The sequence below is a fragment of the Microtus oregoni genome, unplaced genomic scaffold, assembly GCF_018167655.1.
Source record: "Microtus oregoni isolate MIOR12 unplaced genomic scaffold, Mior012 000021F_ref0000039, whole genome shotgun sequence".
NCBI classification, from domain to species: Eukaryota; Metazoa; Chordata; class Mammalia; order Rodentia; family Cricetidae; genus Microtus; species Microtus oregoni.
Genome location: NW_024543080.1, coordinates 9,687,085 through 9,710,683, shown reverse-complemented (window position 1 = coordinate 9,710,683; position 23,599 = coordinate 9,687,085). Strand labels below are relative to the sequence as shown.

The following is a 23,599-nucleotide window of genomic DNA, read 5'->3' as shown; positions in this document are numbered from 1 at the left end:
CAAAATGTCCTTCTGTTGAGTTTTCCTCTAGGAATTTATGATGTCTCTGAATGAACCGTTCACATTTTAGTAAACATGGTTTTAAGTATCACCTGTTAGGGAAAGAAAGTCTCAAAATCAATTGTGACAGTTCTATTTATATTCATAAAATTCCCAAACATATTCTATTTTATTCAATTCCTTACCTTTATTCTTACATGTATAATAACAGATAAATGATTATTTCATGATAAGATTAATAGTAATTTTCTATACTGATTCTACAGGACCAAGCCACCATGAAGTTCTTCATCTTTACCTGCCTTGTGGCTGTTGCTCTGGCGAAGCATGTAAGTGAACAGGGATACATGACGCTATGGCTTCATTTTTGAATTATGAAAGGAATGAACCTTTTACTATATGCAAAAGATGCAGGCATTGTCAACAATAAATAGAGATTGAGCCTGTTACCTTGGAATCTATATCAGTGATAGTATTGATCCTATTTCTTACTATATTGATTTTATATTGTACAAGGGAGGACAATCAGGATACAAAGTGTCAACAATGAAAAGATGCAGAAGGGTAGACAATAAGAGAAAAGAGTTGTTTCCCTTCCAGAATATGTTGTAATTTTTGTTAGAGCTTTCTGGAGAAGCCATTTCTGCTTTCCATGTGCTCAGGAAGTATAAGAAAACACCACCATTATAATTTGAAATTCCAAAGTCAGTTGTCAATAACTTGATAGAATTTTGTCACTCTTAATTAAAAGAATAGTTTAGAATTCATGGTGACAAAATACACATGAGGACATATAGATCAGGCAAATGGCTCCATAGATAAAGCACTTGGAACACAAGCACAAAGATGGACTTTGAAGTCCCTGAATCCATATAAACTTCCAGTGGGCATTACAGCTGCCAGCCTGGAATTCAAGCATTGGGAAAACGAAGTCCATAAGACAGTGAATTCCAGAACAAGCAGACTTGCAAGATTAGTTCATATCAGAGAACTCTGAATTCAACAAAGAGATATTGTCTCAGTGAATAATATAAGATAACATCAGGGGAAATGCCTCAGGTAATGCAGGCACTGACATTCAGATCACATATGAATGCATGCCCCTGTCTGCATATAAGCACATGAATACATACACACACACACACACACACACACACACACACACACACCATAACTATAACAAAAAACGACTTGAAGGGAAATAAGTATTAGTAAGCTTGGATTTGAATACAACTTATTTGTCAAAAATTGAAAAAAATGATAATAATAATAATAATGATAATGACGATGTGATGATGCCATAAAATGAAGAGCACATAATAGAAAATACATTTGAAAAGACTTTATTAACACAGTTTGGAGTTCAGTCTACATACATGGTAGTACCAATAATTTTTGTTTTCAACATTGTCTCAATCCTCATTCTGAACATAGACTTAACTCTCTAGGACACAGAAGTTATTGTATACAGATAAAATAATAACATGCTTTGGAAGTGTTATAGGGGAGCAGTACCTTTTTCTTACCTTTTTATAATTAGCTTAAACAGTTTCTTTTAAAAAGTAACAATAAAAACTCATTCAACTAACAGTGTATCAGTGTAACTATCAAAAGAAAGCCAAAGTTCGTCAAAAGTGTTTGTGTTGAAGTAGTTCTGTACTGATATTTGAGACTTAGATAACTTTTCAAAGAGAGTTCTTTTTTACTAAATTTGTCTAACAAACTGTTTTTCTTTTATCTAAGCCATTTTTATTTAATCGTGTGTGTGTGTGTGTGTGTGTGTGTGTGTGTGTGTGTGTGTGTGTGTGTGGTGTGCATGCCATATTATAAGGAAGTCACAAGACAGTTTAAGGGAGTTGGAAAACAGTTCTTGCCTTCTGTGCGGTCCTGGAGATGTACTCAGGTCGTCATGGTTGGTAGTAAGGACCTATGACTGCTGAGTCACTTCACTTGCCTCAACTACTGTTTTAAATTTTCCTGCCATTTATCAATAAAAAAGATACACCTTGTCATTTTAAATAAGCTATAAAAAATTAAATCATTTTTTTAATTTACATAGGTGGTAAAGGATCAATCCAGAGAGGTAAGGTATTTTATTATGAATACTGGTTCTGGCACCTAATAGTAAATTATATGTCTTTGCTCATTCGTATTTTTATGAGTAGCAATAACACCTTACAAATCCATAGGAAAATTAAAGTTTATCCATTGAAATAAAAAATTATGGGGAAAATAAGCCCAAATATACAACAGCATCAAACTTGCATACTTTCCTTCCCTATGCTGATTGTCCCATCTTTCAGTAACTCTGACATTAGTCTAGGACTCCCATTGTTGCGAATAATTATGGTGATTTGTTGCATCTACGTCTGGAGTACTGAATGCAGGCACATCTGCACCTGGGTAGGGCTCCAGTCGATGGGTGCCTTCTTCACATGCTCCACTAACAGATTCTAGTTCAATGGCACCAACAAATAGCTGTGCTTTCTGCCAAGATTTTACTTAAAAATCAAAGAAAGAATTTTAAAAGATTAAAAAGAAAAACTGTTCCTTCTCTCTTTGCTGCTGTCATCTTAAAAATAATTACTATAAACACTTGGATTCAATAGTCAGTGCTCATCAATACTTTGGGAAGTATGGGTAAAGAATTAGAAAGTAATCAAAATGCATTTTCATTTTTTTTCTAAGGAACCTACCAGAATATACCAAGGAGTAAGTCATAGTTTCTTATATTAAATATATTTTAAAGTATTTTTTCAAGTAATATGGCTATAAAATTAATGTCATTTATTTCTTTTCAGAAGTATAAGCAGGCCAATGATGCATTCTTCCAAACAGCTCAGGTAAAATTCATTTTTTAATCAATGTGCTGCACATTTGACTGTTATTTGTTCAACTTTGAACTCCAAAAGGTCAATGTATTTACAATCTTAGGCAGCCATTATGCACTAAGGTAAGAAGATCCCACAAGGATATCTGTGTCTCATTTCAAAACCACGTTTTAATGGGTTATTTTGATATAACCCCATAAAGTGGAGATTGTTAGTATACTTCTTCCTTAGGAAAATGGGTTTTCTCTTACTTCATAAATAATATTGTAGGGACAATGTGCCTAATTCTTTTAGAAAACCCCAAATAAAAACAGGTGAGATAGTGGAGGATTTTTGTTCATCTTAACTATACTTGATTAACAATGCTTCTATGTGATTATTAGCATCTTTCTCCTTTGGCAGTTACATGACACCTCCCTGACTCCGCCTTCTTTCTCCCTGCATTCAGTTTAATTTCTCTGCTTAGCTCTGCCCTACCATAGGTCAAAGCAGCTTCTTTATTAACAAGTGGTAATAAAACATATTCATAGAATACACAGAGGAATATCACATAATTAGTGTTTTATCTCTATCCTCTTTCTCATTTTGCATATTAGCAATGCGGGGGAATCAATATGGTATGAAGCTAAAGTAGTTCCTGCTTCTGGAGGAATATTGTTGATAAACCTATCTTCATGTCACTAATTCCTTTTTGTTTTACTTTTAATTTATTTATCAAGGTCTCTGCTAGCAGTTCATCCAGTGAGGTAAGTTAGTATTTCTTTTGTGTTATTTTTGAGAAATAGTGACTTAACCATAGTGTTCTATAATTACTTGATATTTCCAAGAAGGAAGATATACATACAAATATTCAATGGAGGAACAGAGTCTCAAAATATTCCATCCTACCTTAAATTGATTAAATTCAGAAGATCATATTTATTATACCCTGTTCTTTGCTATACATGTGACTACATAAGAAGCTGAATCAGGAACTCTGGGTTGAACTAAAAACTCCACATTTTTACTAAATCTTCAATAACATACTATCATATTAAATGTTGAGAACCATTTCATAGAGTCAGAAAAAGGTTTGGGTTAGTTATTATGTGTGTTGCAAATACCTTTGGTTGATAATGCTGACAGATTGAAGTATGTTTGAAAAGGGCTGGCAGCACTAAACTGAGTCATAATCTGGAGCCTTATCACCTTGGATGGTGCCTAAACTCTTCACAGCCAATGTCTCAGGAAAGAGGTCTCAGCCTTTCTCAGAATTTAAGTTTACAGGCTATGCTGGATTACAAGCATAAGTTAACTTCCTGGCTGTTCTTATTTATTTATCTTGATCACTTGCCTGCATTTCATGTGCAGAAATTAAAAAAAAATCTGAATAATGTAGTACTAAAAAAGTATTGAATTAAATATTTTCTAATTGTGCTATTACTTTTGTAGAGGAAAAAAAGGAAATTTAGAAAGTTCTGATAAATATTTAACTTATTTCATTCTTAAGTGGCTTAATATCTTAGTCCTGGGTGGTTGGATTCTGAATATTTAAATAATTGCCCCTGACAGCCTACTAAAATAATTTATATTTAACTATTGCTATATAATTAAAGTAAAGCTACTTTCTTTTTTTTTAGGAATCTGCTGAGGAAATCAATGATGTGAGCAATTATAATTCAACTAAGTTATTTTATTAACAACATTTCTGTCTGTATCTCTCTGATATATGTAATGTTTTCAATAGAAAATTGTGCAGTCTGAAGAACAAAAGGTCAACCTGAATGAGCAGGTAAGCTTATCATGATCATATCATTTCTTCCCAATAAAATCTTTAATATCAAATTTTGACAAAACTGTTACCGTATACGTGAATAATATCTTCAAATATGGAATTTTAACCAAAAAACAGGCAATCTTACTAAATTTTAAAACTCAGAAAAAGTGTTTTAACTGTTTTCCTTCAGATATTTGTGTAACGTATCATTTACGTAATAAGTCAAAGTGCTTCTCTTTGAACGAACAAAAAGATAGATGATTTAAGGTCAAATGCTACTAAATGTTCTCATTCTGAGGAACAAATGGTGATGAAGCCCATTGCCACGAGACATCAGAATGCGCAGAGCAAGAAAGAATGAGAGGACTGAAACCAGGCAAATTCCTTTTCAACCTTAACTCCCTGAGCAGTTACTGAACTCCTCCAGGCTACATCTTCCTTAACCCAAAATGAACTATGATCACCACAGCAGCAGGTTTTTAAAATGATGCTAGAGGGTAACTGCTAGCTGTGTCATAGAAATTTGCAAGCATAAATAAACAAAAACCCAATCATTGTTTTTATACAAGAAGAAAAATCCTTTCTAAGACTATTGTAGCAAAATAGCACATTGTACTATTAAAAACAAGGTAAAATAATCTATTCTAAACAAACAGTTATCTAAAAACTCTTTTTTCACACCGTGTCTATACCCTGATAGCACTATGCACTTATACCATTTTCATGTATCAGCGCATCTGACATGACAACGAATCAAAGATACATCAATGTTCGTCTACACATACACTCTATTATTATCCGTATGGACTGAAAAGTCTCTGAAAATAAATGTGTTTTTTTGTGTGGTCTCATCTTTAAAACAATCATTTGTAGGCAGCTAGCCACAGCCAAATAAAATTGGATCAATCCAGGAGGGGCATTTAGATAGTTAGTATATAAGCCACTGCATCCATCAGCTCACGTGATTACTGAAACAGTGATGCTGTAAGATATTCAGAAGTTACACTATATCCAAGAAAATATAAATATCACGATTTCAGGGAGCAGACATCAAACTTCTTGAGACAAATGTGAAGAGAAAAGGAAATAGCCATGTCAAACATTCCCTAGACAACTCTTCCACTTTTACGTAGCATTTTGCCCTTTACGTAAAAATTTCCTTCTAGAACCCTAATCTAATAATGACTTCTATTCTAAAACTCACTTCATTCACTTTTACATTGCATTACAAAACGAAATGTCTTTTGCTTAGTAAACCCTAGTAAACAAATTAAAGACTTGATATTTATATAAATTTGACATCATACAGATACACTCTGACCCACAGAGAAAGGCACTACATAAACACTGGTACATTTATTCTCTTCTAGAAAAAAATCAAGCAGTTTTCCCAGGACCTTTCCTGCTCCCAGTTTTGCACACCTGTTCCCCAACAGCAGATCAATTTGAACCAGTGGGCCCAGGGTAAGGCCATCCGTAACATTCCCAACCAGGTGAGCGGTGCATTTTTATTTGTGTTGTTTTTGCTATTACCTTCACTTTAAAACTAATTAGCTGAAGTAAAAAATTCCAATCCGTTTAAATACAGAAAGTAAAATCCAAATGAATTTTTTATAACATTTTCTGGAATGTAAATTAAAACAAACCATAGAGACAAATTACTATTTAAAAAGCACTATTAATAATTTTTAGAAAGGTAAATTATATATAAATCTCACAAATATGTATTCATGTGTGATATGATATGGCTATGACAGTAAATCTGTGAAGCTGAGAATATTATCTTTGTTTTGAAAAGTAATCTGAAGTCTAAAGAAGTTCATCCAGTTGTTAAAGTTCTATTTGATGTTGCCACTTCAATAAGACTTTTGGCTTAGAGAGGTCTTTGAACCAGGAGTAGTAGGTGTCATGTAGCAAACAATGCAGAGGTAGGATCGTAACTATAGCTTGAGGTATGAAATCTGGTGTACAGAGAGCCAGCTGTTGAACTACCAAACATAAGCTATGTGGTAAACGACCTTGCAGACATGACCACCCTTCTCTGTTTCTTGTGTTTGGAGTGTACATTACTTTCTAACTCTCCCCTAGAAAGTAAGAAGCCATCACTATCATTAAACCAAATAAGCATTAATGTATTGTATTGAATGCCGGATGATTATGAAACATCTTAAACAATAAAATCCTGTGCATCTGAAATAGAAAGGCTTTGGGGTTTTACTATGTCCAGGAGATGGCAGTGTTGGGAAGCAAAGATTGTAGATTAGTTAGTAGATCTCAGTTGTTAGCCAAGAATCAAATGGACATTTTTTCCTCCCCAGAGCAGAACAAGAAATTAGTGCATAAATCCTTCTCACAATAATAATATTTCATGTTTATGTGTTTGAATATCTCATATATGAGTAATGAGTCTGCATCTTTCCCTTCCTCCTCCGTCCCATTCCTCAAATTAATGACTTTTAATCTTTAATAAATTGTTACTTACAAAGCACAAATATATATATTTATGTACATATGTAATCTCCTGGGTTTTGCTACCCCATTGGGAGGTTTTTTCTTGTATATATAAAACTTTAAAAAGAGGGTACTTTATGATATTTTATAGGTAGTATATTAGTTTCTTCTCTCTCGGTTAAAACTAGTCTTAATAACTGTCTTTTATCATTTTGTTTGATATTTGTCTTCTTAAAAACTGCTTTTCTTGATTGGAGTAAATATAAGTTTATAAGCAAATGGTAAATATTCCATTGTCACATTTTAATTCTTAAACTATTTATACCAATAAAATGTTTGGTCGTTTCTTCTAGACTCAAGAATGTAGGTGATACCTGCTTCATATCATTGTTTTCAACATTTATTTAACTAAGTATATATTTCCTTAACTGTGAAATACATAAGAATGTTAAAATATTACAGCATTCTTTATCACATTTCCATACACAGGACTCTACAATTTTAAATATGACAATGCTATCATACGTAACCACACCCTAAAAGAATTCTCAAAATAAGAAATACATTTGGAAAAAGTATTTTTTTTCAAATGTAGAATCATTTGTATGCAGCTATTACACGTGGCAATGAGGTTTTTTTTTTTTAAGAAAGCACCAATTGAAGTAAGTTACCCCAAGAAAGGGACATTCTACGTGTGTATCTAAGTAGGTCACACACCGAAAACAGTTATGTGTTTTCAGAACAAGAATAAGACACCACCTCTGAGTTAAATTTTTCCCAGTTAAATTCAATACCAGATAACCCCACAGAAGAATTATTTATTAAAATTATTTTATGTAAAAGGTTAGATTTATAGAAACATACAATTTTATATAACATTGGTAAAAATCTTTATGGGGACAGAAGAAAGAAGTAACATTTAAATTTAGCAAGAGATAGTTACACCGTACTGGACCAGAACAAAAGAGTCAACGCTGCCTCTTTTGTTGGCAGTCACTGAACAGAGTTGTGGCGTCCATCCTCAGCCTTGTGAGCTGTCCTTCTCAAGTATGGAATCAAGTTCCCATATCAGTGCTGGTTTCAAAAGCTCTCCCTAGTGATGTCATGTGCCCCTTGCCTAAAGACACCTGGAGTGCCATCCAACAACTGATCTAGATTTTAGTTTCTTGTGCCTTATTTATGATGAGTGAGAAGGACACTAGAGTAAGTAATATTTTACTACAGAAATAATTTAGTGTATTATTTTTATTTCTTTTTTAAGGAATCCATCACCATTGCTGTACAGGTGAGTCATGACTATCAAACTTGCATAAACTTTTAAAGTTTCGCTTTTAATTTTGTAGTTGTTTATTAGAAAAGAGTTGTTTATTTAGCATGAAAGCCTGAAGAATTAAGTTGATAAACCAAGTTATTTCCCATGAGAAATGAAGATCTCCTTATTTAGTGGTTTTGATAGTTATAAAACCCCGTTTTAAATGTATTGTTAGTAGACTTTCTTAACCAAGCAAAGATTTACCAAATTTTTCTGAAAATGTCTCTCATACAATTTGTACATAGCCGGGCGGTGGTGGCGCACGCCTTTAATCCCAGCACTCGGGAGGCAGAGGCAGGCGGATCTCTGTGAGTTCGAGGCCAGCCTGGGCTACAAGAGCTAGTTCCAGGACAGGAACCAAAAGCTACGGAGAAACCCAGTCTCGAAAAATCCAAAAAAAAAAAAAACACAATTTGTACATAAAATCACTCAAGGCATCGATATGGATATTTCATATGCAAATACTTATTTAGAATAATTGCAACAAGAGGGTGCTATTTAAAATGGTTTAGTATGCTAATAAAAATTAAGCACATGTATTTATTCATTTATTTAAAGCACAAACAAGCATTATCTCACCTAAAAGATTCTAGACATCAGAAAAAATGAGTAACATGCGCAAACTCAACTTAGAGTGAGTACTCAAATAAAGAGATGTGCTTCTATTATCTGCGAAACTGAGACGTAATTCAGTGAACAAATCATTCTGCGTGTGTATGTCAGATGGACAAGTTTTGCTATATCTAAGAATAAATTTGGCCAAAGCATAAAGTGCTCAATTCAGTATGTATGTCATATGTGTGTTTTCTTTCTTTAAGGAACTCCTGAAGAAGATTATTGATTTTGTAAGTTTTTTCTTTTTATTTTAGTTTTATGCAGTTGCATGTGACTTAAAATGTTTATAATATGAAGAAGGAGCATACTTAGAAACGCCATTTATTGATAAGATTATTTTAGATGTGTGAAAGTAAATTTTTACTGGCTTATTATTCAAAATCTTACCTTTAGTTGCCTGTGATTCTGTCAATAAAAATTTTAAATTATTTGTACTTGTATACATTCGAATTTTTTGTATTTTACATTGGTTTTATAACATTCTTTGTTGCTGGCTTCATTTCACCTGTCACAATAATGATTGTGTTGGTATAAGAACTTTCCTGTCAAATGAAAGTTTATAATTCTGAGTCATTACAAATTTAATTATCTCTTACCCTCAAACTTTTATGTCCAATTTATTTCTGAAGGACATTTCTACTAATTCATCTAGTGAAATGATTACATTTTCTGATAAATCAAAAACTAACCAATAGATTTAAAAGATCACATTTTTCTGCAGTTACAATTTCTAATAAATTTCTCATCTTACTAATATATTTTGGTATCATATATCAAAATATATATGATATAAATATTCCTGATGATAAGAATTCCTTGTATAATTCAATTAGTTTATACATAATCATAAATCTCTTATTTAAATTATTGCACCATTCAATTCCAAGAAAATGTTTAAAACCAAATTCAAGACAATAAATTGCACTTTTATTTTTAGTGCCTATGTAGCTGGAGTTAGAATTTACTAACTTTTGTTCCTCTCTGTTTTGGAAGCAAAGAGGAGATTATTGAGTGATTTTTTTAAATATTTTTATTCCTTTTAGATCAAGAATAACCAATTTCATCAGTTCACCATCCCCCAGTTCCCCCAGGCTGTTCATCAACAGCAGATACCTGTGACCTACTGGAATAGGCCATACTCCTACCCATATGCTCCCTATGTGGTATGTGCACTGTGACGATACGATAAAATATAATATTAGTATATAAATAATACAGTTAAATATAATAAAAATTGTAATTGTTGGCTTTGCAAGAAAAGTTATGTAATAACATGAAATATGTTTTACACAAAAATAAAATAGTTTAAATTTAAATTTTCAAGGACATCTAAAAATCATATTATTTAATCTAAGTCCTTAGAATTCTATCAAGAACACTAATTGTTGATTGTAACAATCACCAATAACAAAGACCTGCACTGATATTGTATTTAATTTCCTACATAGAGCATTTTCCAGGAAAATTAAAGACTAAGAAGTAGACAAAAATCGTCCCTTTTAATTTGTATTATTTTAATGATATGTCGCTTGTGTGTCTGTGTGGACAAGTGCATGTGACTGCATGTGTCCACAATGGGTAGAGGTGCTGGATCTCCCTAGTGCTGGAACTATAGGCAGTTATAAATTGGTTCTTGGGAAAAAAAAAAAACACGAAGTCTTAATTGTTGAGCCTTCTCTATATCTCGAGTTTTTTGAGAATTAATATCCTCTAGGTTACTCTAGCTATTTATTGAGGTAGAAACATTGAGTATTATTAATTTTAATTTTATAAAAGAATTCAAAAGTTAAATGACCAGAGTGAACGTGAAGCAGTACTCAGTGGTTCTACCTCCAACCACTTAATAAAAGCCCTGGGCTTAGGATGCTTTTCCTACAGTGCCGAACAGAGTAAACTATGGAACAAGAAACTAAAATTTTGTATAAATATTAGTGACATTAAAACCTTTAGATTTGAGTTCCATATGTGACAGTTATTTTCAGCATACTCCCAACTTTTGCTTCTTGGATTGTGTCTCTGGGCATGAGGCAATCATTAAACAAGCTTCAGTACAGAAAGTAAAATTCATACTTTAGGTTCAATGTGAGATGCTTAAGGAATATATGAGGTCCATGAGGTGAAAAGTAAATATCCTCAGGGAGTTAAAATGCATTGTACTTCCTTCTTCTTTCAGAGATACTGCTAAGATTCTTGAATTAACTGCTGTATCCTAGCCATAGGTAATACATTTTGGCCCTGAACATAAGCAATGCTTTTAGCCACACTTAAAAAGCTTTGCATTCAAAACCTGAGAAAAATCACACAACTATTTACCAAAACTTCACTGATGTATTTGAAGTTTTGTTCTAAATTCTTGAGTTGCCAATTAGTTATCTGTGTAACTTGGATACATGTGCTAATTATGGGTACTTAAAAATAAATTATACAAAAATTCCTTTGTCGAACAAAATTGGTTCAAACAGAAGTAATAACATCGGGCAGAAATTGTCAAAAGCATAAGTGTCAATATTGGTATACACTTGATATTTTCATTTAATATTTCACACAAAATGTCTTCCTTGAAGAAGATATATCTGTCCAGCTTTTGTACAGAGAGATTGATAGGTAGTTGTGAAGATTTATTTCTATGTAGTTTCTTTCTTTAAAATTTTAAGAGGCAGGCGGATCTCTGTGAGTTCGAGACCAGCCTGGTCTACAAGAGCTAGTTCCAGGACAGGCTCCAAAAACCACAGAGAAACCCTGTCTCAAAAAACCAAAAAAAAAAAAAATTTAAGCCATTTATAATAATATTTTCTTCTTAGCATCTAAGTGGTGGATCGGGTAGTGTAAATATTTCTCAATTATTAGAAAAATTACATATAATACTTTTTATAAAATGCATTGAAGAATTTAGACCCTAAGTATCATCTAGACAATCAATAATTAATGGCAGCTACTTTGGTAGCATTAGTATATCAAATCACTTTATCATCTATTAGTGTTAATTATGAAGAATTATATCTGGCCACTCAGTATGTTTGAATGTTCATATAAATCAGACATATCTGTGCATATTGTATATATTTTGATAGTACATATATTTTAATAAGTTGTTACTTTCTCTTTGTTCATAGGTTTGAGTAGAAATTGATTTCTGCATAGTTTCCCCATCCATCATGTCGTCTCCTACTATCAACATTCCCTTATATGCTTCTTGAAAAGACAACAATATTGAGCCAAAATAAAGTGCGAGAGTGTGATATTTTCTGTGTTGTTAATACTCTTTCTTTGTGCATTGCATTGGATGTGCCAGTTTTAGATTATGGAACTATGTTGACTGTATTGCCTAACTGAGGTTCTTTCAGTACCAATTCTGAGATAAGAACCAAAATATCTCTTGCCAAAACATTAAAATTTGAAATGCATTTCACTGTGTGATCTTTTCACTCAGTTTCGTCATACACTGAGACCAGGCTACTCTTACTAAAACAACCAGTTCTATGAAAATAAAACTTAGCCAACCATGAAGGGAGGGCACTGAAATAATTCTGTAAAATTGAGGCCAATAATTATATATAAGTGGTGCTCTTTTATCTTTAAAAGCTTGCAAATTTATTGGCTTCAATCAATTCCATGTCCTTACCAGTGAGCACCGATTCTTTAATTTTCCTTCCTTCTGCATCTATACATACCACCATACCCCATGATTTTATCATAGTTCTCACAGGGGCCATAACCAATAGTTGAGCAGGTATGAGCCTGAAGAAGTCAGTATCTAAGACTGAAACATTAAAAGAACTTCTCTCAAGAGTTTAGACTATAATATGGTGAGCAACTCTGCAGATATTTTACAGCAAAAGCAAAGACTCCATCACTTCATGCTCACATTTTAATCACTGAAATATAATAAGAAAGAAGAAAAAGAGGTGATGTGGGACACGGTGCTGGCATCACTAAGGAAGAATACACAGAGCAACGGGAAGCACTTTTAGAAAATGCAAGCAAGTAAAATGCTTACAGAGCTGGCAGAACTTTGAGAAGTGAGGTGAGAATTATATCTGAAGGAGCTAGAGGAATATAAGTCTAACAGGAGAAACAGTGAAAGCAAATTTCTACGACAAGTAAATGAAGTACATAATGTTACTAAGCCCATTATCAGAACATCAGAGAATGAGTGGAAAGATATTCAGAAAAATACATCAGTTAGGCAGAGGTGCAAATTATCATAGCATAGAAACTGGCATTAATCAGCTTATTTAATGTGGTAGCTCATTAAAAATCATACGCAAAATAAAGTCATTATATAATATTTATTTTGGAAAGGTGGAAAGCGGGGGCTATTGTCCAATTATTTAAGGTTTCTCTTCTCATATTCATTTGGTTTTGTTTCCTTTATTCTCATCTGGACTTTGTCACAGACCTTTTTAAATATCATATTCAATAGTGCACATTGCCTTTCTACCATTGATAAATTGAAATATTGAAGATTCCTGGTTCCATAAACCCATAAAATAGACTTCTACCACTGTATAACCCAACCCGTAAATTCCAAAGCATAAAACAGTTTCCTAACGGTACAACTATTACTCTACCCATTTGAATTTCTGAAATATTTCTGAGCAATCAATAGCGTTTAGAAAAGGTTTTCTTACTGGAGCTAAAACTAACTTCCACCTCACCCTTTTCTAAAACATTTAACAGCTTCGCTCTTCTCATAATTTCATTAAGCTCTATTTGGCTCCTCTTAGAAAATAATCTTTCTCTTTTGGTGAAACTATCAAAACCACCCAGCATAAGTCACAGCAGACTCTCAATGTGATTTCTCCATAGCTTAGCATAAGCATGTATTCACCCTCCTTCAATGAGATGATACATCACATTCAAAGTTCTCCTTCTCTCGTTCCACTCCACACTAAAGCTAGTCCTCCTAAAGGGAAGAATGGTGATAGGAGTCACAGAGCAGGACCCCTAAACTTGCCAAGCAACTATAATATGCACTGTTGTTAACACACATCGACTCCACCACAATAATTAACAAGCAGACAGTAGAGGAATTTATACTTATGTCCGATGCATTATTGTGAGCATGATCATTCAATTAAGCCTTACATCTTAGTAATTCTCCCAGTTTTCTTTCCTTGAGTGCTTCCTTAATGTATGTTGTATTGACAAAAAGTGCAAGGTTCTGTGGGTTCTCTTGATTTTGTGAATATGCCTATGTTTTCATTATTTTTTCAATCTGTGAATTTTCATCATCTGCAAACTGATAATACGGAAATATTTTTAATAAAATCCTGAGTTTTTATCATCTTTGTTTTAGCTGTGAAATAGTTACTTTTATATTTCTCAAATAAAAATTAAATCAACTTGAATGATTCTTAAATTTCTCTTAGGTAAGCTGCTTCCTTATAAATTTGTATTTTCTTGAAAACTTTCAGATTCATATTATAACAAAATGGAACACAGGTGTTTATTTAGTGAATTCATTTGTGTATTAGAGAACAGACTTTGAGGGTCTGGACTCCATTCTGCGACCAGATTTCAACTTTTTCATTGGTATAGATAGAAAGCAAAATTTTTCCACTAATTAAAGTAAACTACAAATAAACTTGAACTTAGAATAAAATATTGGCAAATATTGATTCTATGAAACCAATTTTTAAAATCAAAATAGCTCTTTGCTGAGTATTTGTCTCTAAATGAAATATTCCTTTTTTTTATCTTCAAAACATGGAATTGGATCATCAAGGTAAAAGCTCTTTCTTTTACTGCAAAATAGGAAAACATGGTTAGCCATAATCTACGCTCCTGAAGCCATCTGTTTATTAAAGATAAAATCTCAAACAAAAGAAATGATACTTTGTGCTAATTGTCCATTTTTTTTTCTGACCATCACATTTCCTGTAGTGCTGAAATTCAAAGATGGAATATCGGGAAACTAGAAAGGGGTCATGGGGACAAAAAGGGCTATCAAGGAGAGTGAGAGTAGAATACATATGATGTGCAAACAGAATGGAAAATTCTGAAGGTTAATTAATGGTTCGAGTAAGAACAGGGATGGAAGTAAGGGAAAACAAAGGTGGATATGGGCTAAACAAAATTAATGATATATCAGAAACACTATGGAAGTCCACTACTCTGCAAGGTACGTTTTAAAAAATAATTAAAAAGGAGTTTTAACATTGGCACTTTGCATGAGCAGACAATGATTCCACCTGAAGATTTATTATTTAATGAAAATCCTAGTGCCAGCTTGTTGTATACCTCCCACTAAGTTAATTGTCAAGGAGGCTCCAAAGATTTCTATGAACACCAGCTATTTCCATTGCTATTGGTTGGCCTCCGGAACTTGATGGTAAAACCCTATTCTAAAGACAGTTGGTAGGTCATAGAGAAATCAGGCTGAAACTGGCCTGAAAGCTTCTTCACTGTTGACCAGCTTTTATCATGCCAGAACGTGCTATGCAGGCCATCGTGAAAGAACTGGTTATCAGCTAACATAAACCCCAGATGCTACAATACCAATTTTCCAGGCAAAACATCCTCATAAGTACATCAGTAGCATGAAGTTTATGTAGGTAACTGTTAACATTTTTGTTTTGTTTTGTTTTGTTTATTTGATCTGTCAACTTGGCACAAACTAGAGGTCTTGGTAAAAAAAAAAAAAAAAAAAAAGGAAACCTCAATTTAGAAGTTGCCTCCATCTGACTACCTGTAGGCAAGTCTGTGTGTCATTTACATGATTAATGTTTGGTATAGGAGGTCCCAGCCACTGTGGGAAGGAGGTTCTAGTAGATATAGGGAAGGTTGCGAACCATGAGACTGAGGAGCAAGCCAGTAAGCCACATTCCCCCAGGATCTCTGCTTTAGCTTCTGCCTTCACGTTTCTTGGCTGCTTGAGTTCTTATCTTGACTTTCCTCAGTAAAGGACTTGATCTGGGCATATAAATTAAATGAACCCTTTCTTCTCAAACCTTTTTAGTTATGTGGTGTTTATCACAGCAATGAAAAGCAAACTAAGACAGTGACCAATCATGTTTGGACCTGATTTGAACCTGCTCCAGAGATGAGAATTTATGCCAACACTGTAAACCTGGTCAAAAGCCCATAAATCAGAGGTAATGGATCCCAGGGAGCAGCCTACTGCTGGTGCTGCATGGCCATGCTGTCAAACTGAGTTTAAAATTATTTAAAATTTATTTATGTTTAGACTCATAGATTAGTGCTGTCCTCACCTGGGCATTGAAGCTCCTCCTGCAGTGTTTAGTGTTGACATCATAACTGGTCAGAATGCTGAACATACATGACCATTGAGTGCTCAGCAGTAAATGGGGTGTCTATCAACACCCTCACCATCCAAGATTTAGGAATAATCACAGAATAGGGGGTGAAAAGAATGTAAGAGCCAGAGTATGGGAGGAGTTCTATAAAATACTGTCTTTTGGACATGTTATGATTATTGCACTAATGAACTTACTGCAGTCATTATTACCTGCACATGCCATATACAAAATCAAGCCAGCAAGATCAGTCAACATTAAAGAAGGAAGTACTAATTAATTCATTAGTTACATAAAAAGGAAAAAAATGAAGCAGGGAAGAAGATATATCGTGCGTGTATGGGGATAGTAAAGAACTAAATTATACGTGGAGGCGATCAAAATAGATTGCTTACATACATGAAAATGAAATTGCCAGAGAATTAACAAAAGGTATTTTATTTGTAAATGGTTAAGCAGAGTCACAGTCTTAATGCTCAAAATTAATTAGAAATTTAGGTGCTTTTCAAATCAGTTAGGAAAGGTTTTTCTTCACAGCAAAAGAAGTTTACTTTGGAGCATCACATCCAAATGCCTTTTAGAATCTTAACTTTTATATTACCCATATAACTACTGACTTGAAGAATGCTTTATACATATGTCAAGAATAAGTAAACAAGCAAAGGATGGTTAAAAAATAGAAACATGGGCAAAGAATGGAAGACATACTCAACTAATCATTGTTACTCAATAAAAATGACTAATTCAAAGTGTAGTTTTAGAACAGTTATTTCGGGATACAAAGGATGTAAAAGAAATTACATACATACCCCATGCTAAAATGCTTAGAGATGAATTCCTAAAATTAGGGAAATGAACTATTGTTTTCTTTGGGCATACACTAGTCAATATGTTTTCTTGAAAGTAGATGAGAACAAACATCCCAGAGAGTTCAACGGTTGGTCTAGCTAGAGGCCTCTGGCTTCTGCTATACTATTGATACTGGTCCCTCAAAGGAACTCCTCTTGGATACCCTTTTGTTGCCTTATGTTATTAAGATTCTGCATCTTTGGATCTGCACAACCAGCCCCTTCACATGCTCCAGAAAGTCACAGATGGGTGGATGTTGAAGTGGGCCAAATCATAGCCCTGGAACTATGCCTGGGTGGGTAGGTTGGTAAATCCACCAGTTCTCCCTCATCCTCACCACCAGGGCAAGCACTCCAGCTCGGGTTAGGCTACCTCATCCTTTGCAACAGGCACTAAGGAGTGGGGCCAGTTCTCTTGCTCTTATCCCTTGCGTTTGCACCCACACCAGCAGGACCAACTGTACTGTGTTGCCCAGGTGAGGCTCAGGATCCATTCTTCCGAGGGCTGGTAAGGGGCAGGGCCAGTTCTCTGCCTGCAGCAGGTTCTAGTGAGATCAGAGAGAATGGCTCAGACAGCAAAAGCACTTGCAGGACTGCTCTAACAACTTGAGTTCCATCCCTGGACCCCGTGGTGGAAGAAGAAAACCAACTCCTAAATAGTTGTGTTCTGACTTTCACAAACATGCTGTGACACGGGTGCGCGCACACACACACACACACACACACACACGCATACACATCCTACCCTCATCAAGTAATAAATAAAATTTATTGAAGTTCAAAGAGCAGTCAGAATCTAACGATTTCACTGTTGATTTCTAATTAATCTAATTAATCCAATCCTGCTCAGACTCTCCCTAGAGCAGAGATGGGAAGACTCACAAGGTCACTCTTCAAGGCCCACCTCACCCTGTTGTTAAACCCACTCTCAAATCCATCCCTGAAGCACCGCCTCATGAAATTGTCTCTTCCTGCCCTTTTAGAGTGGCCGTCTGGTTTCAGGCACACAGCACCACCATTCTACGTGGTTCTGACTTCAGCACACTTACATTCTGACTCTGCCCTTGTGCTGTCTCATCTCAGCCACATGAACAACTTTAATTACTATCTCTATCCTATAGTGCCCATATGTACTCATCTGCTTGTAGACTGTCTTCGTCTGTTTCACAAGATAATCAACAAGAACTTTCAAGGTAATGGTAGAGTCTTGTCATTGAGATTCCAGGACATAAAATTATAACTTCCTCACATTTGCATTCAAAGGCTGTCCCAGAAAATGAAACAGTAATACAACATCCATCAAATTTGACGGCAGGGTGATCAAAATAAACTTTTTTAATTTTTCAAGAGAGTATAACAATAAGAATTTGACAAAAGAATTTAAGAATTGTCTTTGAGTATCTCCCAGTACAGTTTGATGACTATAGACTGTCCCTAAAGATTTACAAGAATAAATCGGAAATCTCAGAATAAAAGATGGTCATGGTTTGTAACTATGATAGTGCTAACATCAATATCTTTTTGTTGAGCTGTGCTAGGGAAGTGAAAACCTTGCCCTTTAAAGAGCATAGCATTCAGTCCTGGGTGAAAACATATGTTCTTCCTTTACTGAGCAATGACAGCATATGTTCTGCTATGGTAATTTTCTATAGTTGATCACTGCTTTAGCAAACAACCATTAGATAAAAGTACAGTGCCAATTTTTGTATTAAACATAGAAGATCTTATCCTTTATAGAGCTTATTAAATTGTAAGTTTCAATAAAATGAGCTTTGATATGTAAAATTTAGTAATCAAAAACAGCACATGGTATAAGTTTCTGCAAGCTTTAAAACATCTTTGTTTGTATAAAACCAGGACCACTTGAATTTTAGCTTTTGTGTTTATATATTTTTTAGAAATTCATAAATTAATAGTGCATAACATATTTATGTTATGTGTGACTTTATGAAATATTCTGGGAAATGAATCTAACAACCTGGCATATCAATTATTTTAAACTATTGCTATCTATTGTTTCAAGGACACTTAGAATCTTTCTATAATGTTAACTAATTGGTTATTAATTATAACTACCACGTTATACAATAGATTTTTATAACTTATTTCTTTTAATTAATGGAAATTTTGTACATTTTGACCAACAGTTCCTCAAAAAAACCTCCCTTTGTTCTACCCCTTGATAACCACTATTCAATTCTTGGGTCCATATGTTTGTTTGTTTGTAATACTCTTATAGAGCAATATCATGCTATTTGTCTTGTGATTGATCATATTGCTCATAATGCTGTTCCCTGTGTTTATTAGCATAGTCAAAAGTAACAAGAATTATTTATTTAGGTCTGTGATATTCCTTTTGTCTTTGTATACAGCATTTTCTTTGCCCAGTCTTGAACTGATGGAAACTTCTGTTGATACCTATAGATTTGTTTTCCTCCAAGAACGGTCAGAGCAGCTTCTTATTGCAGAGGACAGTAGTTAATGAAGAGACTCATCACTGGTAAAAAGTGTTGAGAGACATTGTGAGTGTTCAGTCTTAGATGGAACTAATGTATAACCCACCATCCCTCACTCCCCAACTCAGGGAACGTCTCATGTAAGGGGGATGAAAACACTCTTAACATCTGTAACCTGAGGAGGAAGGGTATAAATTGTCCTCTGGAAATGACAACATTATTGGATACATTAGCCCACAAAATCTATGGTGACTGGCAATTTGTATCTGTTGGAGGAGTAAAAAGTCAGGTTTTTTCCAGTGGAGTGAACCGGTTGCATAAACTATCCTCCAGGGCTAGACTTATGATCAGGAGTAGCTGGTCAAAGCAAAATGGACTCCATGATTTTGGTTTCATTTTTCTGTTTGTTGGTGTGTTTTTTTCTTCAGGGGAGACTAAGCCCTAGTACTTTTCTTCTTCAGGGGAGACTAAGCCCTAGTACTTTTCTTCTTCAGGGGAGACTAAGCCCTAGTACTGTGAGACAGAGGATTACATATATTTGTCTCCTCCGCATGGCAATATATACTTTCATTGGCTTGTTCTAAAGACATGGGGTGGAGGCCTGAAAATGGCTAGAATGCCAGGGGAGAGAGAATGGAGGAAGATGCTACAGGGGGGATAGAGAGGAATGACCTATCTTCCCAGCTCTTTTCCTGTTCTTATGGGCCTCTGTCCCACAAGGCTTGTATAGAAAGACAATGTCTAACAATATCTATCTATCTATTTATCTAGCTATCTATTATCTATCCATCATATATATATGTCAATCTATCTTTTATTATCTATCCATTATCTATCTATCATCTAACTACCATCCAGCTGTCTGTACATCTACCATCAAATTTATATATGTATGAAAAAAGCTGCTTGAAATCAGGACATGTAGCTCAATTCTCCTACCCAGACTACTAAATAACTACTTTAGCTCACAATAAAACTGGAGCTTCTTTTATTGTATCAACCTCATTAGAATTCAAATAAAAATCAATTTTCTGTCCATTACATGTAACCCATGTAAAAATGAAAAAGAAAATTCCTATTCATTCGATTAACAAAATCTAATAAATTTTTCTGTACTTTCAGATTGATTATCAAATTATATTCATTACATATGAGTAATTTCTTCAAATTAGCTTTTAAAATAGCCTGAAGATAACCAAACATATTTTTGTACAGATTAGACATTCGCAAACATTTTTTTTCCTCAGTTGTATTTGGCTCATAATGAAATTCAAGAAGAGTTACTCAATAAAAAAAAAATGGGCTGATAAAAGAACACAGTGCTCTTAGTGGAAAAAGGATTGGAATAAAACTGTAGTTTCCTGACTGGAGTCCAGGTGCAGCTACACACCCATCGCATGACTTCCCTAATCTCCTTCTTCTATTGAAATCAGAAGATCTTTCTCCCTGATGTTCTCTCAATCTAATTACCAGAAAAATCATGTGTGTTTAGTGGAATGCTCTACTATCAGAAAATAATGTTCTCTGAGGTTAAAATTACATGCAAGTGCTGAGAGATATGGAAAAAAGAATAAAACCACAGAAACACAAAAAGGCAGAAACCTGGACACTATCAGCCAAGCAAGCAATTAATTAAGTTACTCTTATTCCTAGGCATTGGGACAGATTCTCATCCAAATTGCTATTCATCATCAGCTTTGTACAACTTTAAATAAAATAACAGTAGATTTTAAATAAAAGTAACAACTAAGAAATTATTTCTACATAAGTCCCGTGTTGAATGATAATAGTGACAGTAGTCAGAAATTCTGTTCTCAAACATGTAATAAGATTAAGATTTTTGCTTTCCTTTTTCTATAAAAGTGAATGTTCCCCCACCCTGGTGAAAGATCTTTTTATTTGCACAAACTACTGATGCTCTATATTAGAAATATTTATTCTATATTTCAACAGAAGTATTACTAGAAGAAATAACTATGTAAGTATTCTCTTGGAGAACATATAATCCTGTTACTTAGTTTTTTCTCTTTACTTTTGCTCTGTCTTTGAACTGAGCATTTGTCAAAATCCTGATCCTCTGTTTGTTTTTGTTTTGTTTTGTTTTGGGTTTTAAAAACAGGGCTTCTCTGTAGCTTTGGAGCCTGCCCTGGAACTCACTCTGTAGACCAGGCTAGCCTCAAATTTATAGAGATCTGACTGTCTCTGCCTCCTGAGTGCTAGAATTAGAGGCATAAGCTCCCACTGGTTCTTACAGGAGAAGGAATTATATAGAACAACATTTTTAATTTTCAAATTTAGATTGTATTTGTAGGCCTCAGAATGTATCAAACTGTAAGCTTACTATTACCTTTATAGAATAAAGCAATAACAAATTACAACATCAGAATTATGTAATATAATTCATTTTCTACAACACACATGAATTAATTCAGTATAGTGTTTTTCCTACAAAAGACTACTTACACTAAGACTCAGAACCTAGCAACAGCTTTCAGTGGGTCCATATTCAATAATCAATTACTAATCTTCCTAATGTAATCAGCACATCTGTTTCTAGCTCGATTGATGAGCATTTTGCTCGCATTTTTGTAAAAAAAAATTTGGCTATTACTTTCTCAATGAAACTCAAACATCATCATCATGGTTACATGTTAAATGTTAATGTACTTGAAGACTTGCGGCGGGTCTGTACACACCCACTGAAATAATTCTGACCTTCCTGTATATTAAGATTCTTTTTTACATCCTATTTATGCACAAATGAATTTATCTTCTCCAATCCCTTTCTTTATAACTGCTAGTGTTTTCCTTCCATTAGTATATTAACTATATCCTGTCTTGGTGAAGATTTTAAAATGACATTTTATTCAAGATGACTAGCATAATTCCTGGCATTTACTAAGTAGTCAAACAATTACCAAATCTATAAAGTAAATAATTTCAATCTTATTTTCAAGTTAGTTTGTGATAGCAGGTTTGTGATTGCCAACATGAAAAACTAGGTTCCCTGGGAAATCTTTTCAGAGATGGGTGTTCAAATCTGAGTACAGGGTTCTTGAGAACATGGAGTTCCAGGATATAGAATTTGAATGAAGGGTATTCTAAAATGAAGGAACCATGGTGTTTATGACATGCCCTGGAGAAATTGTGGATATGAGTGTGTGTGTGTGTGTGTGTGTGTGTGTGTGTGCCATGTCCACAGTGGAAATCAAACTACTAAGAAGATGTTTAGAGGCTTTGGAGTCTATGAAAAATATTATGAATCCTAGATAATACAAAACCCATAAAATATTTTAGTTCAGCACAATTAACTGTTACATCTGTTTGGAAAGAAATATTTAGGAAGCTATTGGAGAAGTGGATTTCACAAATAGAATAACAGGCAAGTGGATCTAAGACCTATTGGTGATCTTCAGATTGGAAAACTCACTTCTGTCTATTATAAATTCCTTACAGATTTCCACACAAAGGTGCCAGCATTTTAAAATCTGGGTGCTTAACTTTTTCAGCTAATCAAAACCAGGTTTCTAAAATAAGCCATTTTCAAGTTACTATAGATGAATCGAAGATGGCACTTTATTTCAAATTTTCATCATCTAGGCAAAAGCCTGTTATAGTTGTAATTATAAGCAGAAATAATATTTTAACAGTTTTAATTTATTACAAATATAGAAAATGTTTCAAATGATGTCAAGTGTTGACAAGATGGAAGTAGCAAAATGAGTCAAACAATTTAGAGCTAACCTATATTTCAGAATGTGGAATTTAGGATTTTAAAGAAAATAAATGTACATGAACATTTTGGAATAGAGAGACATCAAAGCACCCTTGGGGGAAATCCTTACATTGGATGGGGCAGCCAGGGCAAGGCAAATGTGAGTGTTCAAAGAGAGAACAGATGAGCCTCATCATCACCACATCCGCATTTTGTGTTATCATGTTCTAGATCAGCCCAAGTGAAGGAACTCCCAGGAACATGGGAAACAAAATGTACTGATTTCTAATCATCCTGACTTCTTAGAAGTCTAGTCTCTCTTGGGTTACTTCGAACCCTCCAATTACCATATCTTG

The 23,599-nt window shown here is 34.2% G+C and overlaps 1 protein-coding gene across 1 annotated transcript; it reads left to right on the top strand.

Annotated features, from left to right (window-relative positions):
* The first annotated feature begins 278 nt into the window (after window positions 1–278).
* LOC121460669 (alpha-S2-casein-like A) lies at window positions 279–10,143 on the top strand. Its single transcript, XM_041671116.1, has 8 exons — window positions 279–329; window positions 2,802–2,843; window positions 3,551–3,577; window positions 4,451–4,474; window positions 4,558–4,602; window positions 5,958–6,080; window positions 8,300–8,323; window positions 10,009–10,143. Exons 1-8 carry the CDS (start codon window positions 279–281, stop codon window positions 10,141–10,143), a joined length of 471 nt encoding a protein of 156 aa, XP_041527050.1.
* The last annotated feature ends 13,456 nt before the right edge of the window (window positions 10,144–23,599 follow it).

Excerpts from the sequence above, each read along its gene's own strand:
- LOC121460669 (XM_041671116.1), top strand. The coding sequence starts at position 279 with ATGAAGTTCTTCATCTTTACCTGCCTTGTGGCTGTTGCTCTGGCGAAG. Across the intron at positions 3,578-4,450 it reads CTAGCAGTTCATCCAGTGAG|GAATCTGCTGAGGAAATCAA; the intron begins GTAAGTTAGTAT and ends CTTTTTTTTTAG. Across the intron at positions 8,324-10,008 it reads CCATCACCATTGCTGTACAG|ATCAAGAATAACCAATTTCA; the intron begins GTGAGTCATGAC and ends TATTCCTTTTAG.